The sequence below is a fragment of the Chrysochloris asiatica genome, unplaced genomic scaffold (genome assembly GCF_000296735.1).
Source record: "Chrysochloris asiatica unplaced genomic scaffold, ChrAsi1.0 scaffold00048, whole genome shotgun sequence".
NCBI lineage: Eukaryota > Metazoa > Chordata > Mammalia > Afrosoricida > Chrysochloridae > Chrysochloris > Chrysochloris asiatica.
In genome coordinates this window covers 18,245,847-18,267,440 of record NW_006408566.1, presented here as the reverse complement: position 1 = coordinate 18,267,440, position 21,594 = coordinate 18,245,847, and the positions used below count along the sequence as shown (strand labels likewise).

Below are 21,594 nucleotides of genomic sequence, written 5' to 3'. Positions count from 1 at the left end.
TCTGGAATTCACTGGAGCTCTGCCAGTCCTCCCATTCTTCCTGTGACCTGTAGTTCTGCCTTCTAGAGCTTCCTGTTCCAGGTCAGGGAGGGTGTGGGATCACACTGCTGAACCAAGGAATGTAGAGAAGTGGAGGAAGCTTGAATTTAGGAGCTTGTGGAGTCCTAGTGTGCTGCCGTGGGTTAATGCGCTGGACTGCAAAATTGGTTTGAACTGCAAAGTCGGCAGTTCAAGCTCACCAGTCACTCGTTGGAAACCCTATTCAGGGTCACTATGGGTCAGAACTGATTCGATGGCACTTAGCAACAAAAACAACAAGGGTCCGATGTAGACTGTGCCACTGCTAGCAGGCTAGCCCCAGGGAAGCCTGTTCCCTCTCTGTATTCAGTAGCATACCCCCTGCAAAAGACTTTCACTAAGGGCCACTGAAATTTCAGCATCTGTATCAGAAACCTCCTGAGAAGAGAAGAGAAGGGGATGGGAGGTGCGAGGAAGGAACTAGAAGATTCAGCAGGCTGTGTCTTGTGGATTTGTTCCTGGATATGACCAGAGGATCCCTTTGCAGATGAATCTACCTTCCTTTTCTACCATGACAGTAAGCACTATGTTGTGATTATTTTCTCTGGCTCCGTCATCTCCCTGCTCTAATCTGCATGGTATTGTGGGAAGATCCCAGACTTTGAAGTCAATGAATCCTCTCTGTACCACTTAGCAGGTACACAACTGTGAACCAATTATGTCACCTTGTTGGTGATTTGTTCCTACAACTGTAAAATAGTAATTCTACTACCGGCCTCATGGAGCCCTGGTGTGGCACTAAAGGATAAGCACTGGACTTCTAATCACGAAGTCAGCGATTCAAACCCATCAGCCAGTGCTCAGAAACTGTACAAAGGAATGCTGCAATTAGGAGCAAACTCAACAGCACTTAACAACAACAATACAAGACTCTTAGGTTAACTGAAGATGAAAATATTGAGAACAGTAACTGAAAGCTGGTTAAGTTTCAATGAATGGAAGTGTGAACTGTAGGATAAGCACTGGACGGCAAGGTCGGCAGTTCAGACTCACCAGCTACTCCTCAGAAACTCTAGACAGGCTTGCTATGAGTCAGAACTGACTCAATGGCATTTAGCAACAATAGCAACATTACTATTAGGATATTGATCTTGCTAAAATGCATGTTCTGTGTTCCACTTATCTGCTCACAGACCCATAGGGTTACCAATTGCTTATTAGAGCAAGTCCAAACCTCTTAACTTGGTGTGTTCCCCAAACTCACTCAACTATATGGCCTGAGCCTTTTCAACTATAAGTTTTACTACCATCCACTTTTGAACCAGACTTGGTCAGCCAAGGAGAATTGGAGAGTCTTCAATCTAACAGAAGCTGATAGCCCAAATGACTTGCTACCGTAGTATGTACCATACCTGGCTAGAAGCTTGGGTCTCCTGGTTAGCTTTTCTCAAGCAGTGATGTTGGCAGGTCAGAGTATCTACTAGAAAGTAAGCCTCAGAGGACAGAGTTTATGACTCTTGTTTCATAATGCATTTGCAACATTGTAATAGTGCGTGGCACATGATGGGAACCTATTAAGTATTTCTTCAATGAAATGTGAATAATGAGAATATCATCCGTTTTACATTTAATAAATCATACAGCTTGTTTCATTACAATGATTATAATCCCCTCCATGTACCATCAGTTAACAGTATTTCTCTCTAATTTAAAGTAAAAAAAGAAATTATTTTTAGCAGGCAACTGAAGGGACATGACCAAATTAATGTTTTAGAAGATTTCTTTCAACAAGTGGCCAAGTATGGCAGGGTGGGGTTGCTTTTTAAGCTCTTTGATTGAATGAATTGTTCTAGGCAAGTGTGACTCCCATTTAGGGACAAGAATTAATGGAATGTTTTCCAACCAGAGTCATGTATCAGTTATGGTGCCAGATCCAAAAGAGTCCTTGTGTTAGTGTTCCAAAGTGAACTGAAATCTGTCTAAAGGAATTCAGGTGCTTGGTTTGAGTCAAGTCCCTAATTCTGTCACTTTTAAAATGATGTCTCAGTAGCTCTATCTACTGCAAGTCATATTAATCAAAATAGTAATATATTTTGTTTGGTTAGGATTCGTACTTCACAAAAATTTAGAGCTTCAGAAGAATCTGGCCAGTTCCTAACAGTTTTTGAAACCATCTCAGCACACAGGTAGTTTGAAAGTTTTAAGAAAAAATTGAACCACATCCTTTAAAAAATAACTCTGGCTGATGATTTGAGAGTTGTGCATCTTGTTTTGGTTTCACCATCCATAACCAGATTGATAAATATCCATACTTATGGATAAGTATCCATATTTACTCAACCTGTATGTTGAGCAAATCTGAAAAGCTGGGTTATATGAAGAAAACCGTGGCATCAGGATTGGAGGAAGACTCATTAACAACCTGTTATATGCAGTGATACAACCAGCCTTGCTGAAAATGAAGAAGACTTAAAATATTTACTGATGAAGATCAAAGAGCACAGGCTTCGGTATGGATTGCATCTCAATGTAAAGAAAACAAAAATTCTCACCACTGGCCCAATAAACAACATTCCTATCAACGGGGAAAAGATTGAAGTTGTCAAGAACTTCATTCTTCTTGGATCAACTATCAACACTCATGGAAGCAGCAGTCAAGAGATCAAACAACATACTGCATTAGGCAGATCTGCTGCACAAGACCTTTTAAAGTGTTGAAGAGCAAAGATGTCAGCTTGAGGACTAAGGTGTGCCTGACCCAAGCCATGGTATTTTCAGTAACCTCATATACGTGAGAAAGCTGGACAGTGAATAAGGAAGACCATAGAAGAATTGATGCTTTTGATTTATGGTGTTGGAGAAGAATATTGAAAGTGCCATGGGCTGCCAAAATAACCCACAGATCCTATGTTGGAAGAAGTGCAGCCAGAGTGTTCCTTAGAGGCCAAGATGGCCAAACTTTGTCTCTCATACTTCAGACATATTATCAAAAGGGACCCGTCGCTGGAGAAGGATATGATATTTGGTAAGGTGAAGCATCAGAGAAAAAGAGGAAGACCACCAGTGAGATTGATTAGCCAAGTGGCAGCATCAATGGGCTCAAGCGTGGCCACAATAGTGAGGTTGGCCCAGGACCAGGCAGTGTTTCATTCTGGTGTACAGAAGGTCACTATGAATCGGTACCCACTCCATGGCACCTGAAAACAACAACAACAGTCCAGATTAAGGAGTCCTGGTGTGGTGATGTAGGATAAGCACTGGACTGCAAAGTCAGTTTAAACTGAAAGGTTGGTGGTTCAAATCTACCAGCCACTACTCAGAAACCCTAAACAGTGTCACTATGGGTCAGAACCAGCTCAATGGCACTTAACAACAAACAACAACAATGATTGCACTTGGAGTCAGTCTGAAAGGACTCTGACAGGCTTTTCTGTCAGTCAGCACTGTCCTGACCAAGCTGGTTTGGCTGTTGACCTTGGCAAACCTAGCAAGGACTGGTACCCCAGTGCCAAACAGGGAGGAGTCAGGGTCGCCTGCCACCCACACCCAAACCACTTTCTGACATTTCCATGACTTCAGGGCAATTCCCTCCCACCACCTGGGTTCCAGCTCACTGTTTGTAGGAATACAAAGCAACTCTGAACCTTCCAGTTAATACAACACGGTGCTCCTAACCTCCCCCTTTCTGAGGAGGATAACAGTTCTGTTGACCATTATAATGCATTTTCTGTCTCCCAGCAATCCACACAGTCATTAATTTCTGCTGCTGACGTCAGGAAAGAGGATTATGTGTGTGTCTGAAACTGTTCCCCAAATGCTCATTAGTCATAGATAATTGTAAAACTGGTAGGGGAAGATTTGGTGTAATCGTAGCCCCTGCCTGTGAGGGGGGGCTGCAACCTTCAGATAATTGTAGGCTCCTGCCTTTGACTGTGCAGACTGAGCCAGCCCATCTGAAAAGGCAGCAAGTGGACAGGAACCCAAGAGCCCTCAAGAGGAATGCTTTTTTACACTCCCAGGTATGAGTGAACACAAGACAAAAACAGGTGAATGGTCTTTGGACTTTTTAAATCTTTAGACTGAAGAACAAGATTTGGAAAGGGTACGTATGTGTCTCCTTAAATTAATTTTACTTTTATTTTAAGTGACTTTGTTTTAATCACAAAATAAATACAAGACCATGACATTTAAAAAAAGCAAACAAACAGGTACAACTAGTAGGGAAAAGTGTCCCACACTGGATCTTAGCCCCACTGTTACTACCAATAGTCAGTCTGTGGTGTTTTCTAGGGTGTTTCTGGAAGTATTAGTGTGTACAGTTTTGTATCCTTTCAAGCATCACAAATGGGATCGTAATTGGAGTATGATTCTATATCTTGCTGTTTCCACTTAGTTTAACTAGGACTTCCCTCCCAATTCTGTCTCATTCATTTTGATGAATGTGAGATTCTATTGAACAGTTGTAGTCTATTTACCCTCATGACCAAACATAAGGTAAAAAAACACCTTTAAAAATTATGGAAGAATGTTTCTTAAAGGCAGACAACTAGATATTATAGATTACACTTACTCTTCATTTTTGACTATCTTGTTATCTGACATTTCACATTTCTGACAATAGTAAAAAAAAAAAAAAAATCTACTACTCATGTCTTTTGTGCATTAACAATGTGTGTCTGGCCAGCAGGAACATTGAGTGTGATGGTTAAAGTTACCTGTCTGTCTGGCAGCAGGTAATGAGTAATTTAGCCATTATGTAATGATACGGTCTTCTCCATTTGGTGATTTGATGTGGCCATTCTCCATTTTCACATCATACCAATTTTCACGTAACAACCTGATTTTTGGAATCGAGTCATGATGACTGTAATATGAAACAAAAATTACCCATATCTCCACCCAGAGAAAATGTATTCTCTGTACCCATCTCCTAATGAATCTAATGTTTACAAATAATCATTGATCTACCACCTTTGTTGTAATTCTTAAATAAATCACATTCTACATAATGTTTTGTAGTGTGCATGTTTTAATTGGCTTGATTTTTTAAGAAGATAAACTCTACTTCCCATTCTGTGCTTCTTAATAAACAAATCTGAGTGCCAGCAGCTGGTAGGTCTTCACTGATGTAGTTGGAGCTCCTTGCCATGTCTGAGGTCTGCTCTAGCTTACCTGCAAACCATTCTTCATTCCTCTCTTTTTTTCCGTTTTGCAAACATAATGAGGTTCGTAAACATTCCAAAGCCCAAAGCTCCTCAAGGCTTCCTCATAGCTAATTCTCTGCTCTAATGGCATCTATTCCATTGCCCCATAGCATCACAGCACTGAAGAAGATAAACTCTACTTCCCATTCTAGCTGTTCTCTGTCTGCTTCTTATTAGAAGCAACACACACACACACACACACACACACTTTTATCTTTCTGACCAGGCTCAAATGTCACCTTCACTGTTGGATTTCCTGCTCTCCCTGAGCCAACCTAGCCAGTCCAATTCTGTAATTCTACTTTCATAGCATTCAACACTGGTTCTGAACATCTCAGAGCCCAATGTAAATCTTTGGAGGACAGAGGTGCCTCCTTCACTTATACCCCAGCACCTGGCACAGTAACTGAGAGCTGCCATTATTACTATTCTTGTTTAAAGGGAACTTGTTAAAATGAGTGAATTAATGGTTGGATGAAGACTAAAAGAGAGGGCAAATGCTGGGACAATGAAATCTTGATTAACTCTGGGAAAACTGATGCTGTGATTAATTTAATGTTATGGTGAAAGAAGGGTGAAAAAGGATTATTTGGGGAACAGTGTCAAAGGGCACTAACATTGCTTTTGATATGATAGCTCCTCTGATTCCCTCAGTACATTTCTGGAAAGTGTGATTTGGAAGGAGAGATTTTGCAGGAATTCCCACCTATTTCTATTTTTGTCTTTTATGCCAAGCTGTTTCCTTTTGTCTCTAGATAAACAAATCTCCTTCCTGCAAGGACTTCAGACAGACTATTCCTGAAATCTGTGATTCCAGATCAAGAGGGATGTCAAGCTATGTGTCAATTGATTTTCCTTCCTAGGCCGCTGGACTGTTGAAAGGATCTGGCTAAGTGCTCTAGACTCTGGAAGCAGATGCAACAGATTTTAGGGCTGTTGTTATTAGCTGTGTCAAATCAGTCCCCGACTTATGACAACCTCACATACAATGGAATGAAATGCTGCCTAGTCCTGTGCCATCCCCAGGGTCAATTGTGAATCCGAATGTTGTGATCCACAGGGTTATCATTGACTGATTTTCAGAAACAGATTGCCAGGTTTTTCTTCCTAGTGTATTTTAATTTGGAAGTTTGCAGAAACCTCAGTCTCATAGCAACATGCAAGCTTTCACTGAAAGGGGTAGTAGCTGTGCATGAAATGCATTGGCTAGGAATTGAACCTGGGTCTCCTGCATGTTACTGTTGTTGTTAGGTGCTGCTATGTTGGTTCTGACCCATAGCGACCCTATATACAACAGAATGAAACACCATGTTGTCCTATGCCATCTTTACAATTGTCGCTACACTTGAGCCCGTTGTTGCTGCCATTGTGCCAATCCATCTCATTTGGAGTCTCCTTTTTTGATGACATGTCCCCCTCCCCCCAACCTTACCAAGCATGATATCCTTCTCCAGGGACTGGTCCTTCCTGATAATGTGTCCAAAGTAGGAGAGACGAAGTCTGGTCATCTTGGTTTCTAATGGAGCATTATGGATATATTTCTTCTGACACAGATTTGTTTGCTTTTCTGGCAGTCCATGGTACTTTTAATATTCCTCTTTAATATTCTTGTAATATTCTTCTCCAACACCATAATCAAATGTATCACTTTTTCTATGGTCTTCCTTATTGATTGTCCAACTTACACATGCATAAGTTTATTGAAAATTCCTGCCTGGAGGGAGATAATTCCACAACTGAAACACTATTGTCCCCAGATTTTAGGGTATAAGATGTTTGATAGGCATTATCATGTGTGAAAGCAAGAAGGAGGAAATAAGATTGGGCAGAAGAAGTTGGATGGTGTTGCATTTTTCACACAACATTGCCTAACCTAGTAGGGTACTATGGCATGAATGCCCATCAGAGCCTGGCTACTCATAGTTTGCTCAGTCACCGGGAATAACATCACTTCGGCAACTCTGCAGCTGAGGCAGACCCTGAATTAGATGGCAGCTGGCAACTCCATGCTGACCACACTCCTTACAGCTGGACACCAAGTCCTTCTTTAGCAGGGGATCCAGCCAGTGCACTCTCCATACCCACCATGTTTCCCATATCCCAGTAACCACCAGGACCTGTCATTTCTCACTCCAGATCTGTTTCTTTTCTACATCCCCATTGCCAAGACCTTACTATAAAATCAGTTTCCTTTGAGTTGATTCTGACTCGGGGCAGCTTCCTGTGTGCAGAGTGGAGCTGTGCTCCATAGGGTTTTCAAGGCTGTGAACTTTCAGAAGCAGCTCGTCTGGCCTTTCTTCCCAGGTGCCTCTTGGTGGATGTGAACCACCAACATTTGGTTTACTAGTTGAATGCTTAACTGTTTACAACACCCAAGGATGCCAGTACCTTAATAAAACGCTCATCTTTTCTTTCTTGAGCTACTAAAATAGTGTCAGAACAGTTTCTGCTGCCCCTACTCACTCCTGTACTACATTCTGCCAGAGAGATTAAAAAAAAAAACCACGCACACAAATCTAATCACCACACTCCCCGGCTTAATACTTCGTTAGTAGCTTACAGTGGTCCTCATGATTACATTCAAACACTTTAGAATGGATTGCAGGCCCTTCCTGCTCTGCTCCAGCCTCATCTGTCCTCCTCACCCTGTCTGCCCAACCTGTTTCGGTTCTGCTTTATTCAGCATTAGGCAGTTTCCTCAAGGGCCCCTTCTCCCTTAATTCTTGCTCTTTGCTCATGCTTCCTGTGCTTAGAAAACTACCTGTGGCTTCCCAGCACATGATTGAAACCCAGGTCTCCTGGCTGGCAGCCCAGGCTTCCTTCTGTGCCTCCCAGTGGTCTACAGTCTGATGCAGGGGGCCCAGAAGACGGGTCGTTAAAATGTAACCCTTTAAAAAGATCTGAATTTAGTGGGTAAGATTTCCTAATGATGCCACATTTTAAACATGCACCGTGAATATTCTAGAGTTATTGCTCTTGATCCTATAATTCACTAAAAGAAATAAAGAAAAGAAACAAAACAAAATGCCTTTTTTTTTTTTTTTTTTGTAATATCTGATCTGCAAGCTATGAACACTGGCTTTGGCATGTCCTATACTCCAACCCTTAAGCTGTGTGACTATGAGCAATTTTCTTTCCCAACCTGATTTCCCCATCCATCTGTGCCGTGAGCACAGTAATAATGCCCTCCTTGGAAGGGCTACTGTGAAGGTTGAACAAGAAAGTGCATGGTAAGTCCTTGGTGTCTGAATTGAGTTATACTGAGAGTGGCTACTGGTTCTGAATGGGAGTTGATGTGTGTTGTGTCATATATACAAGATTTAGTGAAATAATAAGAGATTTTTGTCCAGAGCCAAACTGTCCAGAGCCAAGGGTACTGTACTTGTTCCGACTTCTACTGGCCCAGACTTAAAACTAGAGGTTCTCCTTGATCACCATTTCATAGTTCAATAGCTTAACCTTGTGCTCTAGAGGAGTGTTGCCCAACAGAAACAGTGTATCAGCCACATACATGACTTAAAATTCTCTAAGAGCCCCATTAAAATAGCAAGATGAAATTCATTTTAATGTATCTTATTGAACCCAGTATATCCAAAATATTTTCACATATGATTAATATAAAACTTATCCATGAGACATTTTGCCTTCTTTTTTTTTTCCATACCAAATATTTGACATCTTGTGTATCTCTACGGGTTAATGCGTTGGACCCCAAAGTCGGTTTGAACCACAAGATCGGTGGTTCAAGCTCACCAGTCGTTCGGAAACCCTATACACATCGCTATGGATCAGAACTGACTCGATGGCACTTAACCACAACAGAATGAAACAAATAATGAGCTTTCATCAGCCTGAGTGTATCTCAGAATGACTCCTAAGTGTTCCAGAGTAGAACTACACTCCATGAAGTTTTCAGTGGTTGTGATCTTGTGGAAGTAGATCACAAGGTCATTCTTCCATGGCACCATTTGGTGGATTCAAACTACCAACTCAATTTAGACACTGCATTTCCATTGGAAATACTTGCATCAGACTTCGTGAAAGCTAAGCATTACAATTGTGAGGATGGTGCAGAACAAAGGGATGCTTTATTCTTTGGTACGTGGTTGTCGCTTTGATTTGGAACTAACTTGCCATGGCACCTAACAACAACAGCAACCTATGTTTCAAAAGTAGGTATACAAATCTATGTTTCTCTAAAATAAATGAATAAAAAATCATCTCATCAGGCACTGTAGCCACACTACATGCACTGAAGCCACACATGTCCAGTGGCTGTGATACTGGACTTCACAGCTCCAGAGACCATGAGACCACTGTAATGCTTCTCAATGGTTTTCCTCTGCTTTGCTGAACTCTTTTCAAGTCCAGTGATCCAGAGAAGTCCATTACCTAAAATGGAGTTGAGGGCTTGCTTTGCTTGTAATTGGAGGAGGTTGGCTGAACAACACCCTCTGCCGCCCTCTAACCTTCACCCTCACCTCCACCCCCAGAAGCTCTGGAGACCACAGCGCTGCCTGGGAGCTCTGTGGCGTAGTTGACAGTGGCTAGCTGTCATCCAGTCAGCCCCCAGCTCCTGGTGACCCCATGGACAAACAGGAGCACATTGTGTGATCCATAGGTTTTTCACTGACTGATTTTCAAAAGTCACCAAGCAAATTTCTGACCACACATTTGCAATCTTAATATCTAGGGGCTCAATGGGATCTTAGCATAGGGGTTAACCTTACCTCCTCTCTGCAGTGCAAAAATACTTAGTATAGAATTCGTTGACAGGAAGGCAAGCAAGCACTCAGTCTCTATTAAACACCTGGGTGCAGATGGCTCATGTCATTCTCTTCAGTCTCACATCATTCTGTGTCCTAATCTTCTCTCCCTAACAGGCTGGGTGCTAGGACTGTCTTTTACAGCCCCATTGCTCCCACACAAAGCAACACCATCAATAAATCCTTAACCGAAAGGCCTGACTGACTGCAGGAATTCAAGGTCACTTGAAATACCAGGGTCGCTGCATTGCACAACTCCAAAGAACATCATTCAAATTCTATTTTACGCTTGTGCAAGGAGCAGCCTGGTAAAGTTTGTTAGATTAAGCGTGAACTTTCCTTGCTAGCAGAGAAAGGCTTTTGAAAACTTCTTCACAAGCAAACCAATTCCTTTATCCTCAGACAGGTTGTAACTGTAAGAGTAAATTTTTTTCAACTACCTTAGAATCTGTGTTTATCAGGGCTTGTGTGTGGCAGCATATGTACATGTGTGGCTGTGAGAAGTGCTGGCATGGCTTCTCTGTCAGAAAACCCATTTCTAACATTTTGAACATCTTCACCTTGTCTTCTGGTAGCATAGTGGCTACGAATCGGGCTGCGAACCTTAAGGTCAGCGGTTCAAAACTACCAGCCGCTCCATGGGAGAAAGATGAGGCTTTCTACTCCCATAAAGATTTACACCCTCGGAAACCCTGTACAGGGTCGCTATGGGTCGGAACCGACTCGACGGCACTTAACAACAGCAACAACAACACCTTGTCCTCAGGAGGCCGCTATGCTTCAGTTTCTTTCCCAGTTTCCCAGGAATGAAATCTCTTTCCAGTTTGAATCATATGCACTCCGGCTCTTAGTTTTGTAAAATGCCCCAGAGTATGACCCATAAGGTACCAAGGACATGCACCTAAGTGACCAAGTGAGCTAATGGTCTCTTCCTGACTGCATGGTTTCTGTCTTTGTGGAGCTGAGAAAATACACCAGAGGAAAAATGGAGCAGAGAGACTCTTAAGAAACCTCTGTTTGCTTTTGTGTTTTTCAAACTGATGGGTGTTTGTTTTTCCTCATGTCTACCCAGGAAACCAAGTCCTGCCTCCTGGAGTTTCTCTTGGAAATGGGCTCACACCACAAGCAGCAAAAGACCTTGGGCTTCCAGTGGGGATCGCGGTGGCATCCTCACTCATTGATGCACATGCTGGAGGACTAGGTAATCTCTTATCCCATGCACACACCCAACTCTGTGTTCCAAGTAAAATTCCCTAGCGCCTAAGACTTCTTTTTATAAAGGGAAGGTCAAGGTCTGGCTATTATCACAGAGTTTTTCTTCCTGTCAGGCATTTGAATGGAATTACAGAACGTTTCATCAAAAATAGAATTTTTGCATAATAATTTAACACTGTAGAATAATAGGGAAAAGAGATCTGCATAAATACCCGATCCCTTATAAGTACAAGGGGGCTTCAAAAAGTTCGTGGGAAATGAATGAAAAGGTAAATGGAATTTTTTCCATGAACTTTTAGAAGCTCCCTCATATTATAGATTTGTTTTCAGAATGTATTCGGTTTATATTCAATATTCAATTGGTTGCTTGGAGACTTGTTTTCAAGGAGTTCTGGTCCTGCATTTGTTAAGCGCCCAGCTACTAACCAAATCAGCTGTTCAAACCCAGCAGCTGCTCCTCAGAAGAAAGATATGGTAGTCTGCTTTTGTAAAGATTACACCCTTGGATACTCTATGGGGCAGTTCTGCTCTGGTCAATACGGTAACTCTGAGTTGGAATCAGCAAAAAAAGTTTTTTTGTGTTTGTTTTAGTCTTGATTTCATTTCCTAAATAACTCTCAAATATTTCTTTTTTGAATTCATTTATTCACTCATCAAATACTGATGGTGTTGGTGCTAGGGGAGAGTGAATTGGAAACCTAACAAGATGAAACCAAGATCTCTTCCCATTTGGAAATTGTAATTGACAATGAAACAAAGAATTACAAAAATATGTTATTAATTTATACTGTTACTCATCTCTATCACGGTTTACTTTCTGATTTTTGTTATCTTTCCGCTATGGTCACATCTTCATTTCTTAGTTTTTGCTTAGGTTTGTTTTGTTTTTGTTTTATTTTTTAGCCATGGGTTGTTGTTTTGTTTTTGAAGTTCATAATACATGGGATCAATTTAGTAGATCATGACTATAGAATTTCAGAATACAATGAAATAGTTAGAACAGAGTAGAAAGCATCAGAGGACATCTCACTTAGTAAGTGTTAGCAATATTTTATAGAACAAATATTTCCATTTTCTGCATATGTGCATGTGCGTTAGTTTCCTTGTACTTCTGTGACAGAAATATCATGAGAGGATGGTGTTAAAGAATAGAAATTTATTTTCTCACAGTCCAGGAGGCTGAATTCAGGGCAATGGCTCGAGGAAAAGGCTTTGTCTCTCTGCCATCTTTTGAGAAAGAGCTTTTAGTCCCCAAAGCTCCTATATTCCTCCATTCCTTGGCAGTCTTCAAGTAGTATCTCTCTTACCCCCATTTTTGCTTTCTTCTCTGTGTGTCTAATCTGACACAGTGACAACATCAAGGGACTCAGAACAATTATGAGGATGGCACAGGACTGGGCAGTATTTTGTTCTGTTGTGCATAGAGTCAGTATGAATCAGAACCAACTCAACAGCAATCACCACCAACAACAATCGGTTATTTTTCTTATCAAAGGTGATTGACTTAAGCCACTCCCTACACAGATACAGTCTCATTGACATAACAAAGAAAACCCTGTTCTTGCATGAGATTAAATCCGCAGATAGAGAAATTAGAACTCTAAAACACACAGACGGGGAACACAATTCATTATTATGTGTACAATGTATTCTGGACCATGAACAAAATGAATTTCTTATTGTGGGCTATGGTCAAAACATTTTGAAAGATTTCCTGATTTGCACTTCATAAGACAGCCAAGAGTTATCTTTCAAATGCTTGAGCTCAGTTTTGCTTCCAGAAGGAACACTGTGCATTTATACCTCGTTGTCTTTAAACTTGTGTTATCTCTGGCTAAGCTGCTTGGTCCTCCACTCCTTCAGCTGGCTGACTGCCGCTTTATTGTGATAACCCAGCTCAGGTGCATTCTCCTTTGTCTGTCTTCCCAGAATCACTCAGGCTGATCTAGAAATTCTCCAAATTGCCCTTCTTTACTTACGCCTATTAAGGAGCTCTGGTAGCATAGTGGTTGCAAACCGCAAGATCAGTAGTTCGAAACTACCAGCTGTTCCGCGGGAGAAAGATGAGGCTTTCTACTCCCGAAAGATTTACAGCCTCAGAAACCCATTAAAGAAATGATCACACTGTGTAGTAACTACTCAATGGCAAATACCAGCAACAACTGATGCTTATCTGCTTGTGTTTTCCACTGGTGTCCTGGTGTGGCGCTGTGGGATAAGCACTTGAGCACATGGTAGGTTTGAACCACAAGGTTTCGGTTCAAACTCATTAGCCACTCTTTGGAAACCCTATACAAGGTCACTATGGGTCGGTAACTCTAGGGCACTTAGCAACAATGAGCTCAAGGACTTTATACTATTCATCTAGTATTCCCTTTGCTGAGCCTTGTGCCTGGTGCCTTTAGGTGTTTGGTAAGTTAGTTAAATGAATGCAGTCATGTTAAGGCAAGAATAAGGTAGAATGACTTGAATCTGTAGAGTGGCTGGTTTTGGGTGGTGCTTGTGTGCCATCTACTTGATTCTGACTCATAGCAACTTTGACTAGCGTTTCTGAGGTTGTAAATCTTTATGGGAGCAGAACTCTCAGAGCAACTGGTAGGTTCAAAATGCTGACCTTGCAGTTAGAGCCATCTCATAATCTACTATATTACCAGGACTCCAAAGAGCTCTGGTAGCATAGTGGTTACGAGTTGGGCTGCCAAACACAAGGTCAGGAGTTTGAAACTACCAGTGGTTCCGTGGGAGAAAGATGAGGCTTTCTGCTCCCGTAAAGATTTACAGCCTCGGAAACCCTGTACAGGGTCACTATGAGTGGAAACCAAATCCCTGGTACTTAACAACAACAACAATCTGTAGAGTGAGGATTAAGTTGTTTCCTTTTTGGGCAGATTATTAAACATTATTACGTTCTTCTGCATAATACTTCAACTTTTAGAAGAGTAACTCTGCTAAACGTGTCAGTCTTTAGTATCTTTATTTCTTCAGGATCTAACACAGTGCCTGAGAAACTATAAACAACATGCAGGTTGATTGAATGATATATAATTCTAATTGCAGACAAGATCATTTCTCTCTAAGCACTTTTCCAGTTTGAGAAGCATATGCCTCTGACTAGAATACCTTGATTTTGGTTTTGAAGTCCAAGCTCAGCAAGAACTTGTGGTCTAGACATATACGGAATGTTCCTTCCTGTCCCCTAGCAATCCTGACATTCCATAGCATGTTTGAGGCCACGGAAGCTCTCTCTGTCATGCTTTTTCAGTTGTTTCTGGTTGACAGTTTCAATCATTTACCCCACCTGGTGACAAGCATTTGGCTCAGACTACCACACTGCTCCTTAGGGAGCCTCAGGCACTCTGGCTTCCTTCCAGAGCTCTCCAAGGGACATGCCCAAGCACAGACAGACCTTCACTTGTCCAGAACTCGCTGTGCCCTCCCGCAGGGCAGTCTGCTTCCTATATGGCCTCTGGTACTTGTGACCACTCACAGAGTATTTCTTGAATTGCACTGGGAGGAACCCAGCCCATCACATGACTCCCCCTATCCCCACCTTTCCCTGAGTCAGTGGCAGATGTTTTACCCCTAGAAGTTTTGGCTTTTGTTCCTATAAACATTCTTAAATTAGTGAGCTTCTCCAGTGTTTTCCACAAGTAAGATAGAATAAGGAACCTAGATCTCTAAAGGGCTAAAGCTGAGATACAACACTGACTGGAAGGGCTCAGGAACCAGATTCTCAGAGATCTCCGCACAGTGGAGTCACTGGGTGGTGCAAACAATTAACGTGCTCATCGGCTAACTGGCCAAGTGGTTGGATGTTTGAATCCACTCAGAGACACCTTGGGAGAAAGACCTGGCTAGCTGCTTCTCAAAAATCAGTCATTGAAAACATCTATAGGATACTGTTCAACTCTGACACACATGGGGTCACCGTGAACTGGAATTTGGAATTGACTTGACAGTAACTGTTATTTTATTTTTTTTGTTTTGAAAGACTTATTTAACAATTTTGACAAAATTTTATACCTCTACTCTTTCTCTTTCCTTAACTGTATGCAGTTCAGGATTAGGATTTCTGAGGCCTTTGGGCAAATGTTCCATCTTGTTTTCCACATTGCCTACATCCTAATCAGGATATGGAAAATAACAGAGGACTGACAGATCATTTATCTGCCTAACCATGTGTCCTGAGTACTTGGAAGCCTATTAGTCTTTGGTCTAGGTACTAGGGCTGATCATTAGTGACAAAACACCACCTCTTTAGGAGAGAAAATTCTGGGTGTACTCCTCTGGTTTGTATCTTTGTAACATAACAGTATTTGTTTGGGACAACCAACCTACTGAGAAAAAGACTATGATGTTGTGATAATAGCTCTGAATGTGGAGTCCAAACATGGGCTTAAATCCCTCCTCTGCATAACTCTGTACCTTGGGCCAAATATTACATCTTCAGCACTTGTTTCCTCTTCTACAGTAAGAGATATCAATGCCTTCCTCACAAGATTGACACGAGAACTAATGATGTAACATGCAAAGCAGCTGACACAGTGTTTAGCACATAGTAGACATACAAAATGATGTATCTCTTTCTGCCTGTCTCACTCTAGAACCTCAATGCCTGTCACAAAGTGGGAGCTTTCTAAATGAAAAGGTTTGCTGAGGTGTCCACTGGGAGAACTATCTGCCCATTGAACAGGCAATTGGAGAAGAGCCCGAGACCTCTGGCCTCCATCTGTTTCCCCGAAATCTACCCTAATTTTTCCTTCCCAGTTCTCTGTAACAGTATGCAGGATTCACTACATGTTAAGAGAGGCCTGGATGGTGAGGGTAAGAACCTAGCTTTGGAGGTCAGAATTGAATGCCATCCAGGTCTCTTTCTCCAACAAGCTGTGACAATAGTGGACCCTTCAAGTGCTGACCTGGAAATGACCTGCCTTGGACCTCACCTTCTGACAAGGGGGAAGGGTCACCATCCTGCTTTACAGAGATATCTTGAACTCTCATTCCTAAGGAAAGCCTGGAACTGAAGGATAAGATCAAAGAAGCAAGTAAAACTCAACTCATGCTTTTTCCAGTTCTGGAAAAAGAGGAGGAAGGACTCAGTAGGAATAGAAATCAAAGATGAAAGAACATGTTGTTCTTAAGGTGCTGGTTAATAAGTTCTCCAGCAGATAGCCAGAAGACAGGAGTAGCTTTGTTTGCACTTTATGGGGGTGGTTCTGGCCAGGGCTTCTGCTGCTGATATTTCTCTAGCTTATAAAAATAGTATTAATAGTATTAACTCTCTTCCAAGTCTGTTCTTGGCTCCAACATCCCGACTATCTTGAAAGGCAATAACAACTCAGGTCCCTGTTCTCCTACTTGCTCTTATATCTTTGACAAACTCCTGATCATCTATCAAACTGTGAGTCTGGGACCATTTCCTCTAGGAAGGCTTCCTTGACTCCCCCAAGCTGACTTAGCACTCTTTCATCTTTGTTCACACTGTGTTTGTGTTTGTCTCCATTACTGCACATTCAATCTACATGCAACTTCAGTTTAATTGCGTTTCGTTTGTAGACTCTTTGAGAGAAAACCTTGTGCCATGAAACTTTGTGGCAATAGCCAGCAGCTAGCACAGTGTTTTGAACATGGCCAACGTTTATGTGTGTGTATTTCGTGAGTGGATGAATGATTGGATGGCATTCCCTTTATGAACGATGGATATTACAACTAAGAAATATAGTAGCATCTCTTTTTCAGAGGAACTGTCCATATACAATAGGTATACCTGACTCAATTCTCCCTGATCCACTCCTAGATTTCTTGAAATGTGGTCTTTACATTCCCATCCCATTCGCAGGTTATGGAATACTTCATGCCTAGATTTAGCATGAGTCTTTGGTTGCAGATCCTGGATTATTTGCCAGATGTTGAATTGGTTTAAATTGCTTATCTGGGCCAGATGTTGAATTGACTGAAATTGCTCATCCAGGGCAGAGGTTGAATTGATGTAAATTGCTAATCTGAGTTGTAGAATCAGATCCAAATGAGGAATTTTATTTATTTCCTTATTTTATTTTTTATGTAGAAGGATTGATTTAGCAAGTGTCACAAAAAAGATCTAATCCATGCCCCACCCCCACCCCCAAGCAAAGCACAGTTGATTCCAGCAAGCAATAAAACATGCCGCTTTCTTGCCTCAGCATCATCAGTGTTCTAGAAGAGAGAGAAGATTGGCAGCAACTTTGGATAACTTGATTTTGGAGAGTACTCACTTAACAATATTGATGTCGATGCTGCTACGTGCCATCGAGTCAGTACCTACTCACAGTGACACCATGAACACCACTGCCCACTTCTGTGCCTTCCTCACCATTGTTGTTACATTTGAGCCCATTGCTGCTGCCAGTATGCCACTCCATCTCATTGGAGGGTGTCCTCTTGTTTGCTGACCCTCCACTTTGGCAAGCATGATGTCATTTTTCAGGCACTGGTCCCTCCTAATAACATGCCCACAGTATGAGGACCAAAATCTCAGCATCCTGACGTCTAGGAAGCATTCTAGCTGTACTTCTTCCAAAACAGATTAGTTTGTTCTTCCGGGTGTTCATAGTACTTTTAATATTCTCAAATCAATCATTCAAATGCATCAATTCTTCAGTTATCCTCCTTATTCATTGTCCAACTTTCACATGCATATGAGATGATTAAAAACATGGTTTGGGTCAGGTGCACCTTAGTCCTGAGCTGATATATTTATATCAGGGATGTATTTAAATCTGTTGTCTAACACTTAATTCTTCAAACAAGTTTGTACATACTATTTATTTAACCGATTTTCAGCAACATGCTTGAGGCTCTCAAAGACCAAGTAACTTGCCTAATATCACATGGTTAGAAATTGGTAGTGATCGTGGTGGTGTGCCTTGGAGTCGTTTCCGACCCATAGTGACCCTGCACAGGGTTTCCAAGGCTGTAAATCTTCACGGGAGCAGAACGCCTCATTTTTCTCCCGCGGAACGGCTGGTAGTTTCGAACTGCTGACTTTGTGTTTAGCAGCCTGATTCATAACCACGATGCTACCAGAGCTCCTTTAGAAAGTGTTAGATGCATGATTTCATCTCGAGTCATCTAAATCCAAAACTCACACTGCTAACCACTGTGCTTTAGGCATTGACATAGCTTTAAAAAGTGTGATTCTGTCTGCTATTGAATTTGACGCCTAGAATATTATCTCAATCACATGATGAAGATGAAAATATTTAAATAGCTATTTATTGATAATGCACTGTATAATTTCATGAGGATATAGAATAATATGCACAAGAGAGAGGATTTATTTCAAGGAATTCAGTCTAGTAAAGAAAATAAATAAACAGCAGTTATAAAAAGATGTGCCAAGTATGGGGGCCTTTGAAAAAAACAGAAAGAGCCCAAAAAGGAGATGTGAAGGATCAGAAAGGGATTCTTAAAGAAAGTGATTTCTGATAATGGAATCACATGTTTCCTGCCTTATTGCCTATTCTTGGCAAAGTGGAATTTACTTACTCATAGCAATTTTCAAACTTCAAGTAGGTTTTGATAATAATAGTAGTAATAAAAGATCATTTTTAGCAAAAACTCTTAGCGTCACTACTTTTATTTTTACTGTTATTAAAATGATGATTTCTTATTTGCCACCTATACAGTTAGTGCTCTGGCTGATACTTTGTGTACCATATCTCTTGCCCCTTGCAAAAAATCCTCTAAGGAAGCATTGCTTCCCATTCTGTATGTGAGAAAACTAAAGGCAGAGAGGGCAAGTAATTTCCACAATCATATAATTAGTGATATAGGTAGAATGTAACTCAAGTCTGTCTCCAAAGTTCATTTTCCTTATAGCTATTGCTCTCAATCATGGGTGATTTCATTCCCCAGGGGACATATGGCAATTTTTTTGGAGACATTTTTTAAAAATTATTTTTACAAGTAGGTTTTGAGGTGCTGCTGACATCTAGTGAGTAGAGGTTAGGAAACTGTCTTAATATTCTACAAAGCACATGGCAGTCCCCCATCAAAATACTATCCAAATCTAAATGTCAGCAGCACTGGGGTTGAGAAACCCTGCTTTTTACTAAAACTTCTAATGCTGATTTTCTTCATCAACACTTTATTAGCATCCACCCATTTCTGTAGAATCAAAAAAAGGAGCCCACAATCAGGACTCTGCTAATATGTTTGTCAAATCCTTTATCAAAAATATTTTGTAAAATAAACTTTTCCATGAAATTGCCATTATTGTTCTTAGGTGCCTCCAAGTCAGTTCTGACTCATAGCAACCCTGGTCCTGCTTCGTAATCACAATCATTGCTGTGTTCTGAGTTCATTGCAGCATCTACTGTATCAATCCATCACGTTGAGGGTCTTCCTCTTTTTTTTGCTGACCCTCTACTTTACCAAGAATGATGTCCTTCTCCAGAGACTAGATGCTCCTGATAACATGTCCACAGTATGAGCGACCAAGTTTTACCATCCTTGCCCCAAAGAACATTCTGATTGTATTTCTTCCAAGACAGATTTGTTCTTCTGGCAGTCCGTGATATATTCAAAGTTCTTCACCAACATCATAATTCAAAGGCAACATGTCTTCTTCAGCCTCCCTTATTCATGGTTCATCTTTCACATGAATATAAGTTGGTTGAAAATACAATGGCTTGGGTCAGGTCCACCTTAGTCCTCAAGATGACATCTTTGCTTCTTAACACTTTAAAGAGATCTTTTGCAGCAAATCTGCCCAATGCAATAAGTCATTTGCTTTCTTGACTGCTGCTTTATGAAATTAGGTCAGAAAAATAGCTGTGAGATTAGAACACAGAGGTGAAGACTGAGGAGGAGGGAGTACAAGGCGATTCCCACCTCATCTGTCTTACTGAGAGTTAAACCACACCAGAGCACTTGTCCTGCTTTCAACACATCGTGTACAGTCCGCCTCCTTGCTTGAGCTCTGGCTGTTCACTGTGTTGGAGGAAGCCTTACCTCCGCTCTCCTGCTAGAAAATTCTACTCATCCTTCAGCACTCAGTTTAAATGTCTCTTCCACTGAGGTTAAGTGAACTTAATCTCACTCCTAGAAAAAGTGAATCACTCCCAACAAGGGGTTTCTGCGAAACTTTGCACAGAGTTCATTTTTTTTTTTTTCAGTTTTCTCACCAAATTATATTCACCCTTATATATCCATCATCAAGCATAGATCCCTCATGGTCAACCTTCAGCAGATCTGTGGATAAATTAAGATAATACATACGAAGGTTTAAAAAAAATCTAACAGGGATTACAAAATCTGGGTGAAATAGCCTTTTAAAAATATCAATTCCTATTTTCACTTTTATTGTTGTTAAGTGCCATGGATGGGTTCCAACTTATAGCAACCCTGTCTAGGGTTTCTGAGGAGCAACTGATGAGTTTGAACTGCCGAACTTGCCGTTCAAACAAACTTGCGGTCTCGTAGCTTATCCTACAGCGCCACACCAGGACTCCATTATCATCTTACTTCTTTAAAAAATGTTGTTCGATTTTGATGAAAATATGCACAGTCAAAGATACACCATCTCAACAGTTTCTCCATGCACAATGCAGCAACACTGATAACATTCTTCTAGTTCTACATTCTGGCTGGCCTCTTCTACCTTATATTAGCATAATTTTATAAAATTGTATATATATATATATATATATATATATCAGTTTGAAATTACAGCCTCGGAAACCCTATCCAGGGTTGCTATGGGTCAGAACCGACTCCACGGCACTTAACACCAACAACATATATATATATATGCCACATGGACATACCAGACCAAATCAGGACTGTGCTGAGAAGGAGTCAGGCCTAGGAATAGGCGAAGAGCTGTGAGTAGATTGGAGCTTATCCAAAGAGAAAGAAAAGGTGGATCCATAGAGGTCAACAGTCTGTAAGAAATAAAGGGGTGATTAGGAGAGAAGACAGAGTCGTGCTGGGGTATCTGGAAGGTGAAAAGTGGTGTCAGTGCCGGAGCAGATAGAGCATGGGCAACTCTGGGAGTTTGCGGAGGCAGATCAGAAGAGGGGCCAGGAATTTGTTCATGTGATTTCTAGTTTATTGTTCTGAGTGGAGGTTTGGTTTAATGGGAACCACTGCTGCCTGAGAGCTGGGCAGCTGAGTGAGTTGACGCAACAGTCCATGTGGCGAAGGGCAGAAAGGAGACATGGGGAAGGATGACTGGGTTTCCTAGTCTCAGGTCCTGATGCTTTCCTGGAGCTCTGTCCATCTCTGGACTGGGAAGGACTGGCCTTACTGGGAGAGCAGTCTCATACCCTGTGAACTCAAAGCCAGCGAGGAATATAAGACCTTGGCTACAGCTTGCTACCCTGTCTCACCCATTTCGAAATTTCTTC

At 41.4% G+C, this 21,594-nt stretch overlaps 1 protein-coding gene across 3 annotated transcripts in view; it reads left to right on the top strand.

Moving 5' to 3' along the window:
* FGGY (FGGY carbohydrate kinase domain containing) overlaps nucleotides 1–21,594 on the top strand; it is a 677,880-nt gene that overhangs the window by 319,746 nt on the left and 336,540 nt on the right. For all 3 annotated transcript variants that reach the window (XM_006862488.1, XM_006862487.1, XM_006862486.1), the window contains one exon: nucleotides 11,061–11,189. In XM_006862488.1, the coding sequence (XP_006862550.1) occupies nucleotides 11,061–11,189 (129 nt within the window). The remainder of the gene's footprint in view (nucleotides 1–11,060; nucleotides 11,190–21,594) is intronic.